Below are 27,355 nucleotides of genomic sequence, written 5' to 3'. Positions count from 1 at the left end.
TGCTTTGTTTTAGTTTTTAGATATATAGTTAAGATTTAGTATGACTCTTGCCTTTGAAATAAAAATGTAAAAACAAAATACTTTCACAAAAACAGATTTGACATTGGGAGGCGCTGTGGTTAAGCGCTAAGCTTTTGAATCTGCGGGTTCTGGGCTCAAATCTCAGTGAAGACTGGGATTTTTAGTGCGCTCCTGAATCAACCCAACTCTAATGTGTACCTTACTTAAGTTGGGGGAAGTAAAGGTGGTTGGTCATTGTGCTGGTCACATGACACCCTGCTCTTTTACTATTGGCCATAGAAACATGACCTAACATCATCCACCCTATAGATTGTAAGGTCCGAAAGGGAAATTTTACTATTGACATTAGGATTTGCCTATGTGCTTCTTGTTTACATTATGTTGTTTTAGATCTGGTTTATTTTCTTTAAATAGTCTAATGCAATACAAGAGAAAGAATAGATAGCAGTGTGCAAAAATGTGGGCCATTATAATGGAACCTAAGGAAGATTATGAGAGATTTCAAAAGAATCGATGTCAGAGACTTTATATTATATTAAAAGGACTTTATATTAAAAGGAGTTTATATCAAAGATTTACTGTTGTAAAGTTAATAATGACAGTTACCTTGAACTACAAGAGGCTTAGAAATTAAATTCTGTGATGCTTAAAAGTAAAAAAAATATATATTATAAGCCTATTAATATACATAGCTGTATTTGTTAATCAGATACACCAAAGACTTTATTTATGAAATCCTGATAATTGTGTAAATGGAAATTTTGAAGTTTTTTATTTACTGTAGATAAATTACTGCATTACAGTAGTTTGACCAACATCTGTAGTATGTGTTCAGCCAATGTTTCTTACCTCTGTTACAGTCTGACCAATTATCCTCTACATATAACAATATTTTAAGCATACATTTACTCTTTCTCTCTTGTAGAGCCAGAGAACAATGGGGATAGTCTTGTGAGTGACCTTGGCAATGACCAGTTGACCCAAATGCTTCACACATTGATGGGGGAGGCAAGTCAAATCAGGGGAGGCACATCATCACAATCATGAAGCTAGACACATTTGACTTATCTCATCTTGATATGTTGTGGGGTTTTTTTTTTTTGTGAAAAATTAAGTTTAGGGGACATAATCAAAGAATGATTAGTTGTTTTAGGAGTTAGGTTATCTTCTTTTAAGTTATTTGTTAAAAAATATGTTTAATTAGAAGCTGATATGATATTGTTCAAGAGACCTCATGAGTTTAGTTGTTTTTTCTTAGCAATATTACTTTTGTTTACAATTATTTTGATCCAGCAATTTATTTGTGTGTTTACTGAAGGCAGCTGTTACCTATGCATACTGCAAGTTAACCTGCATGGTGGAAGAATGAAAGAATGTCATTTTGTTTTTGGTTGATTCTATCATCTTATCATCGACTATGAAATCCCTCGTGCACAACTTTGTTGCCATTGACTGATTAGAGGAGTGGTTACCATTTGTCAGTGTTTAGCTTAGCAAACTTCTTTATTTTGTTTAAACTGAAATTACAAATTGAGATTCTTTTTTTTATGTAAGTGGAAAATTCATCTTTCCTGATACAATCAAATTTCCATCAAATGTAAATGCCAGATGATATAATAAATGGACTGTTTTAAAGAAACTATAGTATATTTTTTTAATTAAAAATACTTTCTGATTATTTATAATGCAGTTTAAAAAAATAATTTTGTTAACACCAGCTAATACTATACTTAGTAACTTGATAACCCAATACTTAGTAGAATGTTTTGTGTGTCAGTAAGCTAGTGTATCACTACATTGTATCACTGTGACAGTATATATTAGTTAACCCCCTGGATTTGATTGTTTAAGCACCGGATCATTCCTTGATAGTCACATTTTAACTTTGCATTTTAGAGACTTAGACAAGAATTGGAACAGAAATGTTGTTTTAAATTTTAAACTTAATCTAGCCAATGTAGGGTTTCCCTCAAGTTTTTCTTCTTCCCCTTGAAGTCAGCTAGAAATACTTGCCGCAGACTTTACTGCTATAATGAATACTTGAATTATAACTGAAGAAAAAATGAGAAGATAAAATATCAGTTTGAGTTAGGCTCAATTTTTTAAAACAAATTTCAAATCTTTATAACTGTAGTTTGAAATTTATAATTTTAATTCTTATTTTTGTTATACTGTATCAAATTTAAGGAAGATGTTTTTATTGTGGCTTGTTATAAGAGTTGTGTAGGCTTCTTAGTTATGTTTAAATTTTAGGTCATCCTTAATTCAATGCCAACTATCCGCTTGCATTTTATTTTAAAAAATGAGAACACTATTTAGTCACCCTTCTAACATCTCTCAATTGGTGTGTGACTATTTATTGATACTAGATTAATTTGAAGTAATCTGTTTTTGATTAATTAAAGTTTATTGAACTTATCTTGGAGACCTAAGCACCCAAAATGTCTGCTATTCAGATACTTGTTCACTTCTACTTCAATGTAGTGATTTGTTTGGTGTAGCCAGTGTCCTGCTCAGTTTATTGACCATTCCCAGATATAGCAATAGCCCATTGATTGTGTAGCTGACATAGTCTCTTCTGTCTGCTTCCTGCATTACTTCTTGTGACTTACATGGAGCTGTGTAATCTGTCCAATTAGTTAAATACAGTAACTAAAAAACATCATAATTCAGTTTTGTTTTTTAAATATACTGTTTTTTCTACTACCAAAAAACTTTTGTATAGAACTAAAAAGAATTTTAGAGTTTCTGTTCAAAGAGAAATCAATGAACTGTTAACTATTGTCACACTTTGTGTACAGCTTTGTTTTGGGGAGTGAGTAGAATTGGATTCCCCGGACTTTTCTATTTATGACTTGGCAGGTTGTACAAACTATTAGAGCAACTGTGCTAAGCCATGGTTGTCCTGTACTGTGATGAATGATGCCAACTTAAGTTCTATTTCACATTTGTTTTGTTCTATTGGGATGAAATGTTATTCCAGTCTTTTGTATCACACAATGTCATTGAGGGGCAAAGTGAATGATGGGTTCAAAATGTCATGCTAATATTTTGTTTATGTAACAGATTTATGTACTGTGTAACTATCAAATAGTTTTGTTTTGTTTTTTTAAATGGAGGAGCCAAATAAATAAGTCAATAAATCAGTAAATACCCTAGGTTGAAAATAAAACTTTATTTCCTAAACTAGAAAGGTAATGGCCAAAAGATTGGTTCTAATGTTTGGGATATCATTTAAAAAAAAATAATTTTGGTGAATGTTTCTTAGAAGCAACTTTTTAAGATGCATTTTTTAAGAAATAATTTTTGTTTTCTTTCTGTCACTAAATTTAAAAGTAATTGAACTAGGATTTAAAAAAAAACAACTTCCAAGACTTGATGTCTTGCACACAAGAGTTTTGAGTGTTGTACAACGATCAGGTCTTTATTCAGTTGTGATGAATGTTTAGCCTAAGACTATTTGAGAACCAATCTTACAACAAATGTCTTATGACAAGAACATTTTTTTAGACTAATGACATTTATTATTCTGATTTATATACATGTCAGGCTTGTACCTTCTCTGAACATAATAAATGACCATTTACAAAGTACTATGTTTCTTTCCTTTTATGTTTATCAAAACTTTCAAGGTTGCATTGAAAATTGTTAGTTGCTTCTCAAAATGGTTATTGTGAAGATATGCATTGAAAATGTCTTGTAGACCAACCACTAAAACACTTCTTAAGATAAGATAATTTTATTGATCCAATCAAATGGAAATTCAGTTTGACTACAATTGACAACCTCAGAGTGAGTCTGGTTTGAATGTACACTTTGGTTTCTTATAGTTATGTTTTTTGTTTGGTGTAATGCACAAATTGTTGTAAGACAAATTTCCATACGGACAATAAAGATTATTATTATTATTAACTACTTTACAAAAACAATATGGATGAAAAATTCAAACATTCACTCACGAAACACATACAGATTCACAACCAGTGCTTTATGAGTTTGACTTCTATGTACTTCTCGATGACGACAGCTGATCTTGTCACAACCAATAGTGGGATAAATGAGTTTTTAAATCTTTCTGTTTTAGTCCTAATGGAAAGGAGACGACCACTTCGTTCAGATCTTATGTAACAGTGGTTTAATGGGTGCAGGTTGTCTTTAAGAATCGTGAGTGTTTTGGAAATGCATCATTCTTGGAAAAGCTTTTCAAGAGATGGTAGCTGTATTTGAGTGATATACGATGCTTTTTTAATTAGTCTATGTTTTTGTGCCAGTGAAGTAGCATTCTGACATGAAAAGAATGTTGCACTAGAGACAAGTTGTTGGTCATTAAGTGGGGAGAGAACATAGCAATGCTAGGCAGGAGTAGGCTCTCCTGGGCAATTTGAGCTTAATTTTCCTTTCCCCAGCTTTTTAATACAAATTATGTTTTGAGTCTGTTACACACCTGTAATTTATTAGACACTAGACATTGATCAGATATTCATGTCACTTCACTTTGAAATAAGCTTGTTTGACTAAGTTCAATAAAATGAAACAAGCAAAATATTTTTTTTAAAATCTTACCAAAAACAGAAGTGGAAGCAGCGAGAACTGCTTAAACTTGGCTTGGCTACCTATGAAGGGGGCTCAGTCGGGCAGAGTTGTGTTTACTGAGCGCTTAAAGGCAGCACAGTAAACCTTCTATCCCAGATACCCCCTCCCCCTGGTCCACAAATAAGCATGAAAGAGTGCTATATAAAAGCTATAATTATTATTATTATTAAGAACAGCAAAATCACTGACACATATCTCAGTACTGCAGAAATAAGCTCCCTTTTTATATTTAAAAAAAAAAAAATTAACTTTTGACAGAAATGCTACACAACTAAAAGACTTCTTTAGTGCACTGCTTTTATATTTACACAGGAGCTTTACAAGCCCTGTTCCTAAAGGTAAATGGCTAAGTCCTTCCCACAGCATAGTAAAGGGAGACCCAAAAGCATTGATAATCAAATGGAGGCTCTCGAACGTACTCATTTGGTATCCACTATAATATCTCATTATTCTACATTAAGGCTTAAAGTTATAATTTTTTTTGAAAAATAAAATAAGGCTCAAAGTTTTAATTTTTATGACTCCATTCTGTATTCACGTCTGCTTGAAAATCCAAGAAGCCATAAATAAAAAACTTAGCTCTTAGACTGGAAGAAAACTAATGAACCAAATCTGATAAGTGGCATTGTTCAAACAAACAAATTAAAAGTTACAAAAAAAGATTTATTTCAACATAAGAAACAAATAATATGGCCATATAGAGATTAGTTCATTTATAACAATGAAATAACATAGAAGTTTAAGCTAAAGTAACAGTCAAACTTTTGTTTGCTGTAACTGCAACAAAGATTAAATCAGTAGCTTAATTCACATCTTTATTGGTGCAAAGTTTTTAGAATACTCGCAGGTTTTTAATAATAAAAAATAAAACAAATTGAACTTTTCTGTGCCCAAAAACAATTTGAGTATTTGCTTCATTCATTACAACAAATATACATTTCCTGTTGCCTCAAGACAAAAAATAAAATAATAATACTTATAATACAGAATCATTAACATCATGTGGTAATCTGCCAAAACAAAAATAATTAATTTGTGTCACTTATTATTCAACTTTTCATTTTCATCTTTCATTTCAACAACTAGATGGTTGCCTGGGTATGCGTTCCGGACTCATTCCATCGCTCAAATCCTGTCTGACACTATCACCTGCCATTGTGTAAGAGCTAGGATGTATTCAAATCTGAAGGAACATTCAAAACATACAAAAGAAATTTCTCGTTGCTCAAGAAAAACAAAATGAGTAGCATGAAGGTAGAAAAAACAAACAATGGCACTGAATCAACTAAATATACACCGTGACCTAATTCTGTAAACTCAAGTAGAAATCACAAAAAAACACCAATGTATCTTGTCTACTAAAGTAATAAAAATCAGACCATAGAATTAACTTCATTTCCTAAAATCCTGGATTCTACATCAAATGTTGAAAACTTGTACACATCTTCTTAATTCAGAAAAAAAAAGTCAATATTGTTTTGATGGAATGGAACAAAACATGAAGGACTTAAAAATCACAGCAGAAGCCTAACAGGCTGCAATAATTTTCACTGGTATTAAGTAGGACACCTTGAGTTTCATTGGAGGAATGCTTAGTTGTGTAATCCTTTGTCCTGAGTGGGTCATAGATTACTTAAGCTGCTGTAGTACACAGTCAACTAAAAGAGAGGCTAGCTGCAGTTTGAGTTAGTTATCCAACATTTAGCCACAGCTTTGGTATATCTGCAGTCAGAGACTAGCTAAGTCTTTTCAGAGTTTCACCTGATTGGTTTCATTAATCAAAAGATTGTTTTCACTCCTTCAAAAGCATAATAGTTTTAGGAAAGGAAACAACAGTAGCTACACTATGTTTCATCATACTCTATTAAACAATACAGAGAGTCTCAAATAGCTTCCAACAAGTCCCCTAAAAGTGACTTAATAAGTCTCCACAAACCATACTAATCAAGGACTCCATTAAATTGAATAAGACAAAATAACTATAACAAAGAGAAGATAAAACCAGTTACATAGCATGTTGGTCAATTTGGCCAGACCTGGAGGATGAAACTGGTGTGAAGACTAGAGGTGCGAGTAATGTTGTCACCCTACTGTTACTGCCATGAGAAATGTAATAGTTGAACTGGGAAGCTCTTTGTCTCAATCTTGTGATCAATAGTTTCAAGTCATGGCAAGTCCCAACTGCTTAGAATGGCCTAAAGACTAGTAGAAAATGTGTTTCATAGTAAAGATGTTCAAAATGCACATTCAATGAAAACTTTCTTTTGTATCATTGAAGTAGGAAAGTAAATGCTGAGATGGGCCTCACACACAGCTGACCCTTACATTTCATTCTGTCACATTCTTTGTCAATGTTCTGTAGCAACATTAGTGGGCAAAGATGTCTAGCTATGAACTTGAACTGACTCAGATTCTTCAATGTTCTGTAGCAACATTAGTGGGCAAAGATGTCTAGCTATGAACTTGAACTGACTCAGATTCTTCATCAATATCCTGAAGCGACATCATTAGGCAAAGATGTCTAGCTGGAACTGACTTGGCATATACATTTAACAATGTGATTTAAATAGAAATAATCTTAACATCAGCTCAGAAAAAAAAAACAGTTTGAACATTCCAGCTTTGAAACCAGACATCAGACATCCCTAAACTTTGCATCTAATTTCTTTCATAGAAAAAAAACAACCAAACAGACACACATGAACAGACTTAAATGTATAAGAAACAACCAAACAGACACACATGAACAGACTTAAATGTATAAGAAACAACCAAACAATGTGTTTGATGTCTGGATGCTAAATGGAGTTGACGAAAGACTGAGTAATGGTTCACTACAAACTTATTTGCACAGCTTGTATGAGTATTTAAGAATCTCTGGAGTTCATTACCAGAAACAAAAGTTGTTTTTTAGCAAACATTTTTCTTATGTTAGCTCAAAACTTACAAAACATTTTTCTTATGTTGGCTCAAAACTTACAAAACATTTTTCTTATGTTGGCTCAAAACTTACAAAACATTTTTCTTATGTTGGCTCAAAACTTACAAAACATTTTTCTTATGTTAGCTCAAAACTTACAAAACATTTTTCTTATGTTGGCTCAAAACTTACAAAACATTTTTCTTATGTTAGCTCAAAACTTACAAAACATTTTTTTTATGTTAGCTCAAAACTTACAAAACATTTTTCTTATGTTAGCTCAAAACTTACAAAACATTTTTGGCCATTGGGTTTGCTAATAAATATCCAAGTATCACTACTAAAAAAAAAATGTTTTTTCCCTGAGACATGCCACAATATAGAACTAACACTTCAATCAAATCAGTCTAACAAAGCAAAACTAACTGTTACAAGCCATGACAAGTGCAAGCCTAGCCTTGACCTTTGTTTACAATGATGAATTTCAACTAGTATCTACTCATGTGTTCTACTATTTTCATTTTAGTTCCTATTACAGTTTGGTGTTCATAAAATCTATTTCATTGGAATTCAATATTGTAACAAGGATTGTGTTACATCTGTCAACATGGGAATGAGAAAACAGCTAGGTACAATCACTGCAACTGGAGATCTACACAATTCAGTGTCACACTGTAACATCAAAGTTACTGGAACACCAAAGCTAGTGAACAACATAATGACAATACACCAAGTGGTTAAAATTTGAACAAGATGGAATATAAAAAAAACCACAGAAATAAAACTTTAAAATCTTGACCCAAAGGGTTAAAATTTTGTATCCATACTAATCTGTTCAGGAAACAAAAAAAAGCATTGAACAAAATCAAGTACTTGTACAATGTATTTATCTAATGTTTCAAATACTTGTACAAAGTATTTATCTAATGTTTCTATAAAGTTAAAAAGTGGAAACATTTTTTTTTACATGTGTGTGTATGTTCACTTATAAAGCTCTGATTTAAAAAAAAAAAAACAGCTATTCTAATTACTTTAATTCATTTCTGTCCACTGCTTCCCAAAGATAAAAGTGATGCCTTGAGGAAAACATCTCAGTCTTTGGGGGAAAAAAATATTCAGTCATTCCTAAGAGAAGGAAACTGAATTGAACAAGTTTTAAAAAAAACACATTGCTTTTGGGGACAGGATTTCATTCCATTGGGCAAGTCTGAGCTCCATGTCCATAGGGTTAGAATGCTACCAGTTTAAATAAGAAAAGACTAACAACAAATATCATTGTCAAAGTCATAACAGAACTTAATAAATAAATTAACAATCACAGGTGTACAAACATCAAGTGTACTAGTGTACTAGCAATGTGCTTGTGTTTATATGTAACTTTTAGCTGCTGGCATGTTGTACTGGCTAGAGCTGGGAAGCCATTCGGATGGTTGCCAGGTAACAGGAATGTTCATATCTCAAAAGCATAGTCTCTGAATGAAATCACAGACCAGTATAAACAGGGGGAGAGCTCTCCTCTTGACTAACCAGCTGCCTGCGTTCAGCATTCTCAATTTTGATCGTCTGGCTTCGTTTACGATAACGTTTGAAGGCAGCAAAAGCAACCAAAAGACAAAAAACTGTTGAAAAAATTGAGAGAAGTGATCTTAGATATTTTTTTTTATAAGCATAATATACAAAATACACATTTAACAGATTGTAATAACAGACTAGGAAGTAAAAATATTTTCCATGTTAAATTTGGCTGGGGGGGGGGAATGTTATGTCAAGTTTTTTTTGCCTGATAGGCCAAAATAGGAGCGTTTACTAAACAAAGCAAAGGGACAGGAGCAACATGTCAGTCAATGTACGCAGAGGGATTTTGTCTTAGAAACTGCCAATAGAAACATTGAATTTACAATAAGGAGCTACCTGGCAGGCTACCATGTTAATTACTGGTGTTGCATCCTGGACAGTTTTTTAGTAGATCTAATCTAAGTCCACAAGAGAAGTCCACAAGAGAAAATGTCAAAGACTAAACAAACTACTCACCTATACAGGCTCCTACAACAATACCAATCAACTCTGAAGATGCTTTGCAATCATAATCTGATTCTTTCACGTAGAGAGGACTCGGACACCAGCCTGGGACTGCAGACCCCGGTGGACAGAGAGCCTGGGGTGAGCATTGCTGCTTATCTCGATCGGGAGTCTAATTATACAAAAAACAAACACAAAAAAAAAAGGTTATTTAGTAAGATGGAATCTTAGGGGAAAAAAAAGTTGAAATATATTTTATCAAATATTTATGTTATTGATTTATTTCAAGAACTAGACTTACTTGACAAAAACTAGACTTACAAGAACTAGACTTACTTAAAGAATTTTAAATAGTTCACATTGACATTTCAATTAGTACAAGAGTTTAATGAGTCTACTTACTGGACAGAAGTAGTGGACTGGACACTCTGTGCATTCCAATGAGCCACTTTTTGTGGTAAACCAGCCATGTTTACAAATTTTACAGTTTTCCGCTGAAGTGGATTCCTTAAAGCTTCCTGATTTTATCAACAATAAGTGTGTCATCACATTTCATCCTAACATTTTGAAACTCTAAATAAGTTTATGTAAGTATGAATAATATTGGCTAGAGTTTTGTTTACCTGGTTTACATAAAGTACAATTATTGGAGCCAGCTACTAATGCCTCAGTTCCTTGATCACAGTCTTCACAATGACTGCATCCTGTAGAACTTAACAACAGTTTTAAACTGAGTTGGTTGGAACAAACAAAGTTTTTACATTTCTAGCTTTTTCTAACTAGAACTACACACTATTTTCCTATTGCAGAGGTTCTCAAACTTTGGTAACACCCCCCCCCCCCCCCCCCCCCGTGTCCTGGAAACAACTGTAGGGGGTCCGTAGAAAGAAGAAAATTGTGTAAAATATTTTCACCACTTAAACCTGTTTATCCAATCAGAAAATTTGAATTATAATCAGGTCACTTATGCACTACTGTTAAATATGCCTATTGAGTTAACACAACTACAATTCTATGACGACTTCAAAGTTTTGAAGTCATTCTTCACTTGGATTTTCCCGACTGGGTATTGAACGCTTTAACTCAGAGATCAATCCATACTTATTGAAATATCCTTCAACAAGAAACTTAAACCAATGTCTTAAAAAAAAGATAACAAAAATTCTGGTTTCAAAAACAGATTTCAATTGTATATGCAATATTATGCGTACAGAAGTTGTTGACTGATTTCGCATTTTCATAATTGGTAAAAAGTGGATTTAATGAACCTCATCACAGTTAAAAGAAAAGAATAGAAATTTGTGCTCGTTGAGAATTGCTGTTGCTAATTACAAATGTTGTGCCAGACATAAATACATTCATGAAATCTCATCCAAGTCATTCGTTTTTTACAATTTTATTTTTTAAAAAATTTAATCCTAATAAACACTCTTTCAATAAAATTTTGTTTTTTTATTTTATATGTGTAACCTATATACAATATAGATCTACTATGTGTTTATGTAGTTTTTCACTTAGGGCAAGTTTAGACAATATAGAAGGGTCCTTGAGTAAAAAAAGCTTGAGAACCTCTGTCCAATTGGATCATTTAGCTTAGATGTTTAAAATTAATTTTCAACTCTATGTTGGACATAAATGTGTAATTATTTAAAATGGTGAAACAAGAGTTCACTGCCTTAATTTTCTAACCCTGTATGCTTTGAAAGTTTAATGGATAAAATTCATAATGCTAATGCTGAAAAAAATACTGGCTTAATAATTTAAACAAAAAAAAAACAGTAAAAATGAAATGACTGGGGGATAAGAATAATCGAAATCCAATGAAGTACATGAAGACTTAGTTCATACAAAACTTCAAGGTATCACTGGTTTTCAAAAATGAGATTTGTCTAAAGACTGTTGCTCAAATGTAACTAGGAGAGTGAACATACTTGCAGAAAGTGCCTACATCGCAAGGATTGCACAAGGGTTTGCCAGACAGGTTCTGGTAGTAGCCTTCAGGACAAGGTTCACAGGAAGTACTGTTAGCAGAACTGGCATTGAACCCTGAAATAAGAAAGAAATAGGGATAATATAATAGAGACACTAAACAAAATTAAAATTATCTTTTCAGATAATCGCAACATGTTTTAGGCATACTAAAAATATAAATAGAGCATGGCTTTACAACACTGAATGACTTAACATCTTAACAGGTTGTGAAGATATTTCCATGTCAAAAAGAAAAAGGCAACTGATATCTAAAATCAGATTCATCCTAGGCTACATACCAAAAATCAGGTTCATCCTAGGCTACATACCAAAAATCAGATTTATCATAGGCTACATACAAAAAATCTCATTCATCCTAGGCTACATATAATATAAAAAATCTCATTCATCCTAGGCTACATATAATATAAAAAATCTCATTCATCCTAGGCTACATTTAAAAAATCTCATTCATCATAGGCTACATGTAAAAAAAAATTTTCCTAAAGAATAATTGGGTGGAAACTAAAAATATCATTGAATAAAAAATTTTCTGTGAACATTGAAATAGTGCAAACTTTTAAATACTTTGGTACTATCCTAAATTAAATTTTACTGCAAATACTGATTATATTTGCAAAAAAGGGCAGCAAAGATTACAATTACTGAGAAAACTGTCCTTGTTTAATGTTAGTGAAAAGGCCTTGGCTATGTTTTTTTTTGAGACAAAACATCCATAAAAAAGCTAAAAAGATTCTAGAAATAAAAAATCACCCTTTGGGTCAGGATTTTGTGATTTTACCATCACAAAAGAGATATAAGACACTGATAGCAAAGACAAACAGACACAAACACTCTTTTGTTCACCTGGCAATCAAATCATTAAATAGAAACAATTTGATATCAACTTTTCACATGTGAAATGTGATTGAGTCTGGTGTGAATGTACATTTTGTTTTTTTCTAGTTACTATGTTTTGTTATGGTGTAATGTACAAATAGTAAGAAAAATTTCCATACGGACAATAAAGACTACTAGTCTACCGGCGGAATAGCATACGCCGCTATTTTGCATGGCCGGTCTTAGGCCACCTCAACCTATGCGACCACAGTGGGCCCCCACTTTCAAAGGATCCACTCTAATTCAAGGTGTATAAATTATTAAATTAAACCATTTTATAACTTAAAACAGATTTCCCGCGCCCTCCTGTCGATTTAAAGATAGATTGAAACATTTGGTCATTCTTGCTATTGAGCGGGATCTATGTAGGAAACAGAATTATTATGATATACTGTATGACTTTGCTACACGCAAGGCTCGTAAAGTAATTCTGTACGTAGTAAAGAATAAATACAATGCATAGATAAATTTATTTTGTAATACAAACTCTTAAATTTCACTTATTATCCGCTTCCTTACCCAAACTTGGCTCCGCGAAATCCGTTTCACATAGGGCCCCACAATGGTTAAGTCTGGCCCTGCTGTTTACATATAGTAGATTACTTAGATTAGTTCCTAGTCCAAACCTCCCGCAGGACAAAGGGGGATGGGAGTGGGCAGGGTTTGATAAATTTAAACGACAGTCAAGCGCGCAGCCAGTCATCCGTAGTGTGAATACTACTCGTTTTCTCGTGGACAGAAATACTTCTTACTAACTCTTGAGGGAAGAAGAGAATTTTATATATATAGATTATTATTATTACTATTATTACATACCAAAAATCAGATTCATCATAGGCTATATAAAAATTCTTAACAAGATCATTAGGGATATTTAAAAATAAAAAAAGAAATATCTGCTACTAAATCAACTGCCCACTGTAAAACTAAAGAATACAAGGGTACAACAATAAAAATCTAAAACTCTCTCTTATTTTTTGATCATCTTTAACTAAACTGTTTCAACAACTTTTCAATTTTTATTCAATCATATTTTAAGTTTCCACCAATTATTCTTTAGGAAAAAAAAACAACATTGATACCAAGTTGGTAGACGTTTTAGGTTTAACTATCTTGTTTACTATTTGACTACATTTCATTAGCAGACAACACATGCCATAGTTTGTAGGGTCAAAGCATGAGTTATCTCAGTGCAAGATCTGATACATTATCAAACTTCCAATAATAACTATATCTACATTAAACACATAGTGAAACAGAGTTGGATGAAGATAAACTATATGATAATTGTTAGTATCTCTTGACTTGGACAATACATTATAGATTACTTGGTGCTAACATGTTTTGTAGATATACCTTTGATTGGGTCTAATATGTTTTGTAGATATACCTTTGATTGGGTCTAATATGTTTTGTAGATATACCTTTGATTGGGTCTAATATGTTTTGTAGATATACCTTTGATTGGGTCTAACATGTTTTGTAGATATACCTTTGATTGGGTCTAACATGTTTTGTAGATATACCTTTGATTGGGTCTAACATGTTTTGTAGATATACCTTTGATTGGGTCTAATATGTTTTGTAGATATACCTTTGATTGGGTCTAATATGTTTTGTAGATATACCTTTGATTGGGTCTAATATGTTTTGTAGATATACCTTTGATTGGGTCTAATATGTTTTGTAGATATACCTTTGATTGGGTCTAACATGTTTTGTAGATATACCTTTGATTGGGTCTAATATGTTTTGTAGATATACCTTTGATTGGGTCTAACATGTTTTGTAGATATACCTTTGATTGGGTCTAATATGTTTTGTAGATATACCTTTGATTGGATCTAATATGTTTTGTAGATATACCTTTGATTGGGTCTAATATGTTTTGTAGATATACCTTTGATTGGGTCTAATATGTTTTGTAGATATACCTTTGATTGGTCTAATATGTTTTGTAGATATACCTTTGATTGGGTCTAATATGTTTTGTAGATATACCTTTGATTGGGTCTAATATGTTTTGTAGATATACCTTTGATTGGGTCTAATATGTTTTGTAGATATACCTTTGATTGGGTCTAATATGTTTTGTAGATATACCTTTGATTGGGTCTAATATGTTTTGTAGATATACCTTTGATTGGGTCTAATATGTTTTGTAGATATACCTTTGATTGGGTCTAACATGTTTTGTAGATATACCTTTGATTGGGTCTAATATGTTTTGTAGATATACCTTTGATTGGGTCTAATATGTTTTGTAGATATACCTTTGATTGGGTCTAATATGTTTTGTAGATATACCTTTGATTGGGTCTAACATGTTTTGTAGATATACCTTTGATTGGGTCTAATATGTTTTGTAGATATACCTTTGATTGGGTCTAACATGTTTTGTAGATATACCTTTGATTGGGTCTAATATGTTTTGTAGATATACCTTTGATTGGGTCTAATATGTTTTGTAGATATACCTTTGATTGGGTCTAATATGTTTTGTAGATATACCTTTGATTGGGTCTAATATGTTTTGTAGATATACCTTTGATTGGTCTAATATGTTTTGTAGATATACCTTTGATTGGGTCTAATATGTTTTGTAGATATACCTTTGATTGGGTCTAATATGTTTTGTAGATATACCTTTGATTGGGTCTAATATGTTTTGTAGATATACCTTTGATTGGGTCTAATATGTTTTGTAGATATACCTTTGATTGGGTCTAATATGTTTTGTAGATATACCTTTGATTGGGTCTAATATGTTTTGTAGATATACCTTTGATTGGGTCTAATATGTTTTGTAGATATACCTTTGATTGAGTTTAAGCTGTTTACATCAAGTTAAAGCATTACAGTTTTGTAAAGTTGTGTCAGTATGGTGATGAAATATGATTGTTGATATCTGATGGCTGCCTGGTCGTGCGGTTTGCACGCTGGACTGTCGTTCAGATTTATCGATGGTCCCGGGTTCAAACCCTGCCCGCTCCCATCCCCCGTTGTCCTGCGGGAGGTTTGGACTAGGAAGTAATTATCTTCAACTCTGAAGGAACATCCGAAACATGTAAAACATTTTACAAACATCTTCCTAATTTATAATGTACTGATATTGTTTAGCTTCTGCATTATTACATATCAGTGCAAAGGTCAACCTGGTGACATAATAATATCTTGCTTACACAAGGCAACACATAACAACAAACAACATTCCAGATAATGTTGACAAAGTTCACACACAACAACTAAATAGTTTTTGTAAACAACCATACCATTAGGATAGTGCTCTATTGATATAGATTAACGTAAAGGTGTCTTATTTTGATTCTTCTTAATTTATTGGCCAGCAAGAAGTTTACTTCTTTAACTCTTTCTCTCCGTAATTATTTTCCAAGTTCCGACGGAATTCTTCGTTTTGCTCATTATATTTTTTTACCCTGTTATGATGAAGCTTAAAATAACTTTTTCGTTTGTTATCAGAAAGTGTTTCATGGTCCCGGGTTTAATCCTGGCCTGCCACCAACAGCATCCCCATCCCGTGATGTGTGGGCTGGGATGTAATTATCTTCAACTCTGAAGGAACATCAGAAACATGTCAAACAAAACAAAACATTTATCAAAATAACACTGCACATGAATCCTTTTATTTTTGTTGTTTTCTTTCTGAAAGAGGTGAACTAGCAGAGAGGGGAGTCAACTTACCAATAGGGCACTCCTGGCAGAGATCAAATCCACTCTCATTTTTATAATATCCAGGAATACAAGCAGTACAGTTGGCAGAGCCATTTAGTCTGTTGATAAATGAAGGCTTTTACAACAAGGAAGAAAGAAACTTTAAAAAAAAAATATTTCAATAGCTAACTATGACCAAAGAAGAAACACTTTAGTAGAGCAATACAAACCTAGATTCATAGCCTTCAGGACAGCCTATACAGCTTTCTTGGCCAGACTCAGGCTGATGTGAACCTGTAAGCAAGAAGAAAAACATAGAACATATCACTGCAAAAACTAGATTTCTAAGTTTTCCTCTCAATATTTGTCTATAAACATTCAAAATGGGAAAAAGTAAATAAATTATGGCTTTTATATAGCGCTACTTTCATGCTTATAGCATGCTCAGAGCGCTTTGGTCCAATCTCAGTTGTGGACCAGTGGGGGGGAGGGGGTATCTAGGAGAAGTTTTTTTTTGTGCTGCCTTTAGGCGCTCAGTAAACACAACCCTGCCTGAGTCGGGTGTCAAACCTTGAGCCCCTTTCATAGGTAGCCAAGCCAAGCTTAGCCTCTCAACTCGACCAACTCGACTTTAAATGTGGAAAGGTATAGTTTGGTTTAAATGTGGAAAGGTATAGTTTGGTTTAAATGTGGAAAGGTATAGTTTGGCTTAAATGTGGATAGGTATAGTTTGGTTTAAATGGGGAAATGTATAGTTTGGTTAAAATGGAGAAATGTATAGTTTGGTTTAAATGGAGAAAGGTATAGTTTGGTTTAAATGGGGAACGGTATAGTTTGGTTTAAATGGGGAAAGGTATAGTTTGGTTTAAATGTGAAGTTCAATTTAAGCCAACATTGAATTAGTTCAATCACTTTCAATAGTTTATTTACAAGAAATTACTTTATCCATTTATGAAAGCATTAATTTCAGTCACTTAAGATCTGGTTTCTGAACCACATCCCCTCCCTCTTGACCAACTATTTACCCCCCAAACTTTGTCTGTAAATATTTGTGATATGGCTAAAGAAACTCTGTAATTTGATTATACAATTGACATTTAATTACATTATCTTTATGAAAGAAGCAAGCTATGAGTGAATCACATCTTCCATATTATTTTTACTTTAGTGCCTCAGTGGATATTAAACTTGTGTCTAATTAATTAATTAAAGTCAATATAAGCCAGTTATCTGTTCTATTTGAATGCAAGCTGGTTAATAAATAATTACTTAGTTTAAGCACAATATTTACGAGCAAAATGGTTTCTCCAAGAACAATGATTCAATGTAATGAGAGTGTAGTTATTGAAAGAACTGGAAACCTCTCTTTGCGTGATAAAACCTCTGGGAACCCCAGGCTTTTAGGATCTCTGCAATAGAATCATATTTTCCAATTAATTCCCCTCTTAGACCTCGAGATCTATGGGGCAGATGATGTAAAGGTCATCTGTTTCTGTGGTCCATGGTTAATGAGGGTGTGATGTGGCTAGCACAACAACCAACCACCTTTAATTTTCCTCAACTATTGTCAGGTACCCTTTAGAGCTGGATTCAAACCCAGGACAGCTCGGTTAGGAAGCCAAGGACTTTACAAATCAGTCACCTTGCCTACATTTTCTAGACTGCTAGTCGATATTTAATTCGTTAAAACTCTTCTTTCTTCCCCTTTCAATCAGTTGATGTTTAATTAGTTACTTTTCCCAATGACCACTGCATCACTCCCTTCAGTCAATTTCAGCCGGTCTTGGTGTTAACTGACCCAAGTAAAGTGAAACTATTGCTTACCAATTGGACACTCCTGGCAGACGTCAAACCCACTGTCATTTTTATAATGTCCAGGCAGACAGCCCGTGCAATTTACAGAACCAGAAACTCTGAAAACACAATAAAGCATGTTGGGTAAAAAATTGTTAAAATATTCTTGTATTCAGTTCACTAAATATTAATGCTAGTTGAAAAGTGAACAACCTTGTTTCGGAGCCTGCTGGACAACCTTCACAACCTGATTGGCCTGTATTGGGCTGGTGTGAACCTAATCAACAAAACAAAATCAACTATATTTCATTTCCATGTAGTACCAAAACAGATCATAAAGATTATCAGGCGCAATCGTCTCAGAATATCAACTTCTTTAATACTTAGTTTAAAGTTTTACACTCAATAAAGATAAGTTAACGAGTCTACACTGAGCTCTATTACCTGCTGGACATTGTTTGCAGACGCTGGAGCCTGGAGCAGCAGAGTAAGACCCAGCATCACAAGGCAGGCACTCTGACGTGTTGAATGAGTAGTAACCAGCTTCACACGGTTCACAGGAAGTGGACCCTGTCTCATTGTTATAATAACCGGGACTACAGGATGTACACTGAGCAGAGCCAGTCTTATTAGAGAAAGAGCCAACAGGACATGCCTTACAGTTAGTAGAGCCTGTATGATTGGAGTAATATCCTTCTGGACATGGGCTACACTGTGCCGAGCCAGTCTCATTACAGAAAGAGCCAAGGGGACATGCCTTACAGTTAGCAGAACCTGTCTGATTAGAGTAATATCCTTCTTGACATGGGCTACAATAAGCAGAGCCATTCTCATTAGAATAGTGTCCAGGGCTGCATTTAGCACAGCTCTCTTGGTGGGTTTGATTGCTGTTTGAAAGAATTGTAACAAACATTATCTTAACACAATAAACCTAAGACTTATCTAGTCTAACATCTGTATTAATAGAAATCATAATTAATGAGTTTATTCAAATAATCATTATAGGGTTGGAATGATATTTCTGACACAGCAGTTCCACCCTCTATAAGCAGCTGACGTGTTCATTTAATAGCCTGATCTATATGTAAGAAGCAAGGCTATGACCCAATCACATCTGCCAATATTATTTTTACTTTAGGGCCTCAGTGGATAATCTACCAAATACGATTAACAAGTCTATATGAGTGAGTAAATCTATTTCATTTGAATGCTATGTTGCAAGTTTTACTTTGAAGGAGGTCAATTTCGCGGAACCAAGGCCTGAATAGGTGTTCCACGAATTATTGGAATAATTAACTAGTAGGCCACCTTGTGAATGAGTCTCTCTAAAAAATAAGCAAAGTGTTTCGCTAAATACTCAGAATGTGCAAAGTGTTTCGTTACGGAAAAAAATTGGGAAACACTACATTAGTATAAAACATTAAGATCAAAATGAAAAGGTGAATGTTAATAATTTTAATGTTACTATTGTAAAAGTGAATGAATTACTTTGTCGAAGTGCCAGGTGGGCAAATGTCACAGCTCAGTGAGCCATAACGACTTTGGTGCTCCCCTACTGGACACTCTGTACAGGAAGATGCATTAACACAAACACCATGAGATGAGTACCGACAACAACCGCAGTGAACAGTACCTGCAATCAGATGATCAGAACATAAGTTTCTTGAGAACTTCTAAATAAAAAAATAGCCATATTGAATAGTTTGCAACAACAGAAAACCAAAAGAAAGTGTTACACTTAATGCTATAGAGATGTATAATACTGCTCTTCATCTATACATACATATTTATTTACATATATATATTATGTCTTTTAATTACCCTTTAAGTTAGTTTTTTCACTACAATTTACCTGAGACCTTAAATACTTAATTGTATCAATAGATCTACATTTAATATACATATCCATGACACTCCTTATGGACGCATTGTTTTAAGACACCACTAAATAAATATTGAACATACGTCTTACTTATATTTGCAAAGGTTCCAGGTTTACACAATTCACAGCTGACATTCAACACGCTGGAACAATTCAAAATAGGAATGAAACCATCAGAATAATTGAATGTCAAGGTTGTAAGACAGACAGTGAACACAAACGCAAGGGAGATCCCATGTCCAGCTGAAAGATAAAAGCAAACTTCAAAAAATGAAATTGAAGGAAAATTTATTTTACATATCATCATAAAAATCTCACAAGACGGCTTGGATTAGCTCCCTCAGTAACTTTGGTTTTAAAATAAAATATATTCAATTTTATAGTCTACCACCGACTAAGATAATACAAGACATCAATCACAGACAAAACACCCTTTGTTCCATTGGCTATTATATTATGAAATAGGAAAATAACTTATTTATATTGTGAGCTATATCTCATTTAGAAATATACTGAAATATACTTTGATTATTGACTGAGTGTGCAATATATTACATGTCATTGTACATTTCCATTGTTGATTAAGTGGAGAAATGTTGAATTGCTATGTATAACACCAAATCATAAAAACAAATTTGACCTTCTAAATAAAATCAACATTATTGTTCAGACCAACTTGAACAAGAGATTCGCAGAGGAGGCTTGAGCCATGAGTTCAACTTCAGGTTGTGTTCCGCTTTTTTTGTTGTACATTCTTTAAAAAATCGAATACTGTAAAAATTCACCCAGATATTCATTTCTCTCGCCCCCCCAAACCCCCCCCCCCCCCCCCCCCAGGGCCTCCAATTTACATTGAGCAAACAAAAACAATTGGTAAAAATATTTCTAATCGCACAGATCTAATACTGTTAGTCAAGATCTATTACATATTTAATTGTCTGATCTAAACTATTTGATTCAATTACACTTTGTATAAGCTTTGTTGTTGTTTTTTTAAGTAGTTTCTATGTTTTTTATTTTTTTTTTAATTTGGTAGGCCCTATTTTAGGATTCTGTGGAATCTTGACAGCTTAAATAGGTTCCTGAGATTTATTAAGGAGAGATGGGACTAATCGAGAAACAAAAGCTTGTTGTTAAATGTTAACCATTTTTTAAAAAGTGAAATTACTTCTTAATCTCTGGGTCTGAACTGATCTTTTAAAATTTAATTTGACTCAGATTATATCCTGATTTTAAGCATTTATAAAAATCCCTTTTTTGTAAATATATTATAAATACACACATAACATAGTGAGCTAATAATCCAAAATGTTTATGTTGACAGGAAATCAGATGCAGTGTTTTGTTCAACAGCAATGAAAAAACAAAAGTGGTCTGTGTAACATTAGCGAAATAATCAATACATTGATTCATGTAGAAGACAAGTTCAAATGCTAATGAGCTATTGATAAAAAAAAAATGTTGGGAGAATGACATGACTTTTTGGCAGTCAATCAGAATGCATTATAAAATGTTAAAGTGGAGAACTTTATTGAGCAAGATATCTGAGAACTGCACAATATAGTTGGCTAACATAATGATGTCATATGTAATAAAATATCATATATGACGTTACTTGAAAGGGCTCTAGCCAATCTTATTCTTTGTTGAATTAGCATGGTTAAAATGGCATTATATAAAGTCCCTCTTTCAGTCCTTGTGATCTATGGGGCAGATGATGTGTTACTGTGGCCCACGGTGAACGAGGTGTCATAGCCAGCACAATGACCAACCGCCTTTACTCTTCCCCAACTAATGTCAGGTAAAATAAATTAAATGGCTTTTAAATAGCGCTACTTTCATGCTTATATAGAGCGCTTTGGTCCAATCTCAGTTGTGGACCAGTGGGCGGAGAAGGTTTTTCCGTGCTGCCTTCAGGCGCTCAGTAAACACAACTCTGCCCGAGTCGGGTGTCGAACCTCGAGCCCTCTTCATAGGTAGCCAAACGAAGTTCAAGGGCACTTAGCCTCTCGACCATGCTTCCCATTAGAGCTGAGTGGACTCAGAGACGCCCTAACAGGAATCAAACCTGAGACCTTCTACTAAGAAGCCAAACATTTTACCACTCAGCCACAGCGCCTCCAAAAAGGTCATATAAATTAAGATTTTTATTATTGTTTCTTATTTTTATTATTCATTTTAATCACCATGTGTTGTTCTTTAAAATAAATTTAATAAACATTTTTAACTTGTTAAATAATCAATGTAGAGAGCATTATAAATAAAACAGGGAAAGTAAAATATATTGTTACGAATCTCACTATCCAGGCCCTCTGCAAACTGCACCATACACCACCAACTTAAAGAAATTGAAGGGCTCCAAAGTAACGTTACACTTTAATAGTTGAATAAATAACAGCCAATACTGTACAATTGGCAACACGTACACTGTACAAATATCTCTCCGATAACACCGTTCCGCCGTATCAACTCTTGCACTGGGTTCAACAGTCCAGGACTGACTTCACACACTAGGCTCGTTGTGTCGGACTCGATCGCAGACCAAGATCAAGACGCCCGTCGTCTCAACTGTACCCGACAGTACTCCGCACTGAACCGTCGTAATGCTCCGTACAGAACCACACCGTTGAACTGTGCTGTAGTTTACAGTGTTCTGAGCCCCTGTCGTGAACCTTCCGTCGTGAACCTCGCTGTATTTAGCCCCTTTTCTCGACCGTCTTGACTGCGACACCTCCGCCCTTATATAGGGTCCCTACTGGCCTTCTCGAACCGGACAGAACGCTGCTCGACGTTTCTAGGTGGTCAAATGACTACAACTCTCGTGACGCTCCTGAGCTCTGTTCATGACGGCGATCCTTCCCGAACTGTCCTGTTGACACTCGACTCGGCTGACCGCTCGTCTCTCGTCACGGTTGACCGCTCGTCTAGCGCTGGCCTGGGGCGATTTGCGTCGGCTGACTACACACACACCACTACCCCTCTCTGTGCCACCACCAAGTTTATAACAATATAAATTACAAAATAAAAGATATAAAGAATGATTTTGCTCTTTGCTCAGGTTCACTTAAAAATATTATATTTATTCAAACATAACAGAAATATCATTGGTACCTATAGAAAAGAAAGTAAAAAAAAACAATAAAAAAAACTAAATATCATGTGTTGAAAGACTGTCCCAAAGTAGGCACTAGAAATTATATAATTTTATGTTGAAACAGATTAGGTTTTATAAGAAAAACATTAGGTTAAAATAAATATATAAATGGATATTATATATTCTTGAATAATAATAATTAAAAAGATAATTAGATGTTTGAAAAGGTCTACAGTGTAAAACATATGTAGAAATAATTATTATCCTCCTGGAGGATTTCAATGCCACATTGAGATCTGATTGGAAAACCTGGAGAAATGTTCTGGGCAGACAAGGTATTGGTCACTGCAACAGCAAAGGTGAATTGTTTTTAGCCCACAAGCTGACAGTAACAAATACCCTTTTTTGGTTACCACACAATAAAAAAGACATCATGGATGCATCCCAGATCCAAACACTGTCAGACAGTCTGACAGACAGGATGTCAAGGTCACAAAAGCTGTACATGGCAGACGAATTCATCGTCTCTTATTAATTCTAAGTTGAAATTATACATCAAACGAAATAAGTGGCCCCAAGAAAGCAAGCATGTAAAGAGCCTAGATGTTGGTAAGCTCCCAAAACCTGACATCAAGCAAGAGTTCATCAATAAACTAAACAGTGAAATAAAAGCCATGTACTTGGAATGTGTGAATTATTTTGATAGAAAAATGGAGTTTTCCGGGATGAACAAAGATTTTCAAGGGGGCAAGTGTTACTAAAACTAATATAATATTTTGTATTTTATTAAATAATCTAACATATTTGATTTTATTTTAAAGGAAAATAAATGGGCTACAAAAGTATAGTAAATCAAATAAATAATTAAAACAAAAATTTTTTTCATTAATTTTAAACTGAGTACGGAAAAAGAAAATATTTTTTAAATTCATTAAAAAATCAATATACTGAAAGATTTAACCTTTTAATTAAACATTTAATCTATAAATATTTAAAAAATCACAATACTAAACACATTTAATCACTTTAAATTTCATAAAAGATAAATATTTATTTATTTACATTTTTCGGGTCCCGGGAAATAAACTAAAAAAGAGAAACCATTAACATAATGTTATCTTTTTTAAAAAAAAAAAGTGTTACACTGCATCAAATTTACTACCAAAACAAAGAACTGCCACGTCCGGAAAATGAAAAAAAAAAAAGAAATTAAAAAGTTCTTAACATAATAAAGATAGTGAAAATATTATAAACCAAGTTACTCGCTGAGAGTAATGCAGCACTGACCAGCGCTAGCAAAGTTACTCGCTAAGAGTAACAATACACTGAAAAAGTTAAAACACAAGCAAAACTGCTACAAGGCCCATTGGCGCAATCCAGCTTGCAACTAATCACTATACTATTTATGTCCAAAGAGAGGTCCAGTGAAATCTCACACTCATGAAGGAGTAGTGGTTTAGCAAAAGGTGGAGGAAATCTAGGCTTATGCAGACACAAAAAAAAACACAAAAAATGTTTTTTAATTCAATCAAAGCTTTGTATAGTCCAAAATTCAATGGTTAATATCCTATATTCAGCGCTGATGGAAACAACTTCTTATAAATGAGGAAATACATGTTGGCTGGGCTGAACATTTAAACACTGTCCTCTATGCCCATCAAGCATCAGCACCGAAGCCATTTCCCGCCAGGAACAAGTGCCAATCAACAATTCACTTTCTGATTCCTCCCTGGCTCTAAAGTAATAACTGCAATATCCAACCTCTCAACTGGTTTTAGGCATCAGGATTAGACTCCATCTCTTCTGAAATATACTACGCTTGGCTCTTGGCAGTTCAGAACTGACAGCTAAATTAAAAAAGATCTAACAAATAATGTGGGAATGTGGGAACAAAGGAATGAACCCAAAAGTTCAAAAGATGCCTCCATTATTCATCTCAACATGAGGAAGGGAAGTTGACAGATAACTTTGAGGCATATACCCTGATCAATTGCTGGCAAACTCCTGGCTGGGGTGCTGCTAAACAGACTAAAACACCACCTAGTAGCTGGCTTACTTACGGAGAGTCAATGCGGCTTCAGACGGATCGAAGAAGCATATATTTGACATGATCTTTGCAGTCCACTGACTTCAGGAAAGATGTAGACAGAAAAATTCAAATCTCTAGAGACTACACTGTATACTAGTGTATACAGTATACTGCATTCATAGATAATATTGCACAATCTAGATCTAGATCTAGTCATAACAATGCTGTATTTTCAGTATTTTGTTTAAAACATTACCACATAGTCTAGTAGAACTCTATATAGTCATAGTTTATAATAGCACAGCCACAAGTGCAAAGTCATACTGATGTATGAATGTAGCAAACTATAATACTCATACTCCATATAATAATATTATAATATACAGATTACCCATATAGATCTATATGAATATATATGATATACAGTGGCATATGATCCATATGTTAGGTGTCCATCATAATAATCATATTCATAGATTAATAGATAGTGACAGTCAATGAATCATACTCATAGTCTTAGTCTAGAGTAGACACTAGTTTATTTACTAGATCTAGTTACTATAGATTACTAGAATCTAGATCTAGATGATAGATCTAGATCTATATTAGTAAATATTACTATACTAACTATAGTATATAGAAAGTATAATGGCTAGATTATACAGTTTTAAGACTAGATAGTAGATAGATCTAAATCTAAATCTAGTAGATAAGATCGATTGTAGAATCTAGATCTAGTAAAGTAATAGACTAAATAGTTACATACTAGTCTAGATCTACATTAATAGTACATTATTATGATTTATTATTATTATTCATTATAGATCTACATAGAATCTACTAACATAGATAGTAAGATTGACTACGTCATAAGACGAAGTCATCCTGGCTAGGGACCCACTAGGGCGTGACTAGGGTGCTGCTAAATTATATAGATCTAGACTTATCTTCTTATCTTATCTTATATAATAGTAATAATACAGATTTAACAGATGTTACTTCAAAAAAGAAGATGATTACGTCCTACGCGTCATGCATAGATCTATATAAGTCTATAACTATAAGTATTATATTATAAGTATATATCTAGATCTAGATCTAGAAGCTGATTTAAGTGATTTGATTAGTGTTACTGTTAGATATCTCTAGGTCTAGGCTGAGTAACTCAAGTAATATAGTAAAAAAAATATAGATCTATATCTAGATCTAGTAATCATATAAATAATAAGTAATAGTCTAGTATGAGTATCTAGATCTAGATCTAGACTCTAGATCTAGTAACTAGAAAACCTAGATTAGATCTAAACTAAAATCTAAACTGTGACCTGTCCAAACTTACTCAATCTTAAGAAACTGTAACTAGAATGTCGATTCAACTGTGTGTAATCCAGTATAAGCTTAGATTTCATTATAATCTAGATCTATCTATGTGCAGAAAGATTCAAGAACTTATTAAAGTTATTCTCAACAATAAATAGATCTAGTAACAACCAATATTATTTTTAATTATTTTACACGTGACTTTACAATCATGTGACATATCTAAATTTGAATCATAATAATGATGCAACGACGGCTTTAACAATATTATTACTTGACTATTTGTAAAGCGCCATTTTTTATTTAGTTGGTCATGTGATAAATCATGTGCTTAGGAGTCAAGTGCTCCTATACATAGATCTACTCCCCCGCACTTTCTGTTTGTATACATTTTAATTTTATAGGTTTTGTATGTTCCTTCCTAGCCCAAACCTCCCTCAAGTGGACGGTGGAAAACAGCTGGCAGGATTCGAACCACAACCTAATTGGACCTTTATTGAGTCCAGCGAACGATAGTCCACAGCCCAATGCGCATACCACAGAAAGGCAGCCATCCAATATTTTTTTAACGTTGGAGATGGACTCAATAAACAAACAAACAAACAAAAAAAAAAAAACAATTTGTAACCTTTTATATGATGCCTAAGTGAGGGTCCATTTACAGCTAACCTGTTGCAATTGTTGTAAAGTCACAAGTTGTTGTTTTTTTACTCGAAAAAAACAACAACAACAACACTTGAGATCATATTAATCGCACATTTTTATCGAGCCAGCTCATGAAAAATCTTTGAGCTAGGCAATGGCCCAATTTTTTTTTAAAGTGTCACGTACTATATTAGATCTAGAAATTTTAAATTGGCACATAACATATGCATAGTTCATGCGCGCTAACAAACACGCACACACACAAATATTCCATATACATGTCGTTTTAGTAGAAACGTTTTGAACTACTGTGAGAAGAATAAATTAGGAAAATGTATAATATAAATCACTTTTTGACTTACTGACATTAAATGTTATAGCTAAAAATTTATACCTACAATCCAATTTATTTAATAAAGTATAATGTAAGATAAAGTTATCACAGTTTAGAAATCAGCATTTTATAACTTTAAATTAAATGCAAAGAAAGAAAAA

The 27,355-nt window shown here is 33.5% G+C and overlaps 2 protein-coding genes across 12 annotated transcripts in view; one reads left to right on the top strand and one right to left on the bottom strand.

Annotated features, from left to right (window-relative positions):
• LOC106068421 (rhotekin-like) overlaps positions 1-3,614 on the top strand; it is a 57,375-nt gene extending 53,761 nt beyond the window's left edge. For all 11 annotated transcript variants that reach the window (XM_056019385.1, XM_056019375.1, XM_056019450.1 and 8 more), the window contains one exon: positions 947-3,614. In XM_056019385.1, the coding sequence (XP_055875360.1) occupies positions 947-1,068 (122 nt within the window). In that variant the 3' untranslated portion in view covers positions 1,069-3,614. The remainder of the gene's footprint in view (positions 1-946) is intronic.
• Positions 3,116-26,516, bottom strand: LOC106068422 (major surface trophozoite antigen 11-like). Its single transcript, XM_056019459.1, has 13 exons — positions 26,235-26,516; positions 19,863-20,015; positions 19,379-19,523; positions 18,335-18,777; positions 18,104-18,167; positions 17,921-18,009; positions 16,327-16,390; positions 16,127-16,215; positions 11,485-11,599; positions 10,177-10,265; positions 9,956-10,071; positions 9,566-9,725; positions 3,116-9,153 (listed from the first exon to the last, which is right to left on the bottom strand). Exons 1-13 carry the CDS (start codon positions 26,302-26,304, stop codon positions 9,017-9,019), a joined length of 1,734 nt encoding a protein of 577 aa, XP_055875434.1. The 5' UTR covers positions 26,305-26,516; the 3' UTR covers positions 3,116-9,016.
• Between the last annotated feature and the right edge of the window lie 839 nt (positions 26,517-27,355).

The sequence above is a fragment of the Biomphalaria glabrata genome, chromosome 1 (genome assembly GCF_947242115.1).
Source record: "Biomphalaria glabrata chromosome 1, xgBioGlab47.1, whole genome shotgun sequence".
In the NCBI taxonomy this organism is placed as follows: domain Eukaryota; kingdom Metazoa; phylum Mollusca; class Gastropoda; family Planorbidae; genus Biomphalaria; species Biomphalaria glabrata.
The sequence above is the reverse complement of the archived record's forward strand: the minus strand, read 5'-3'. Positions and strand labels throughout refer to the sequence as shown.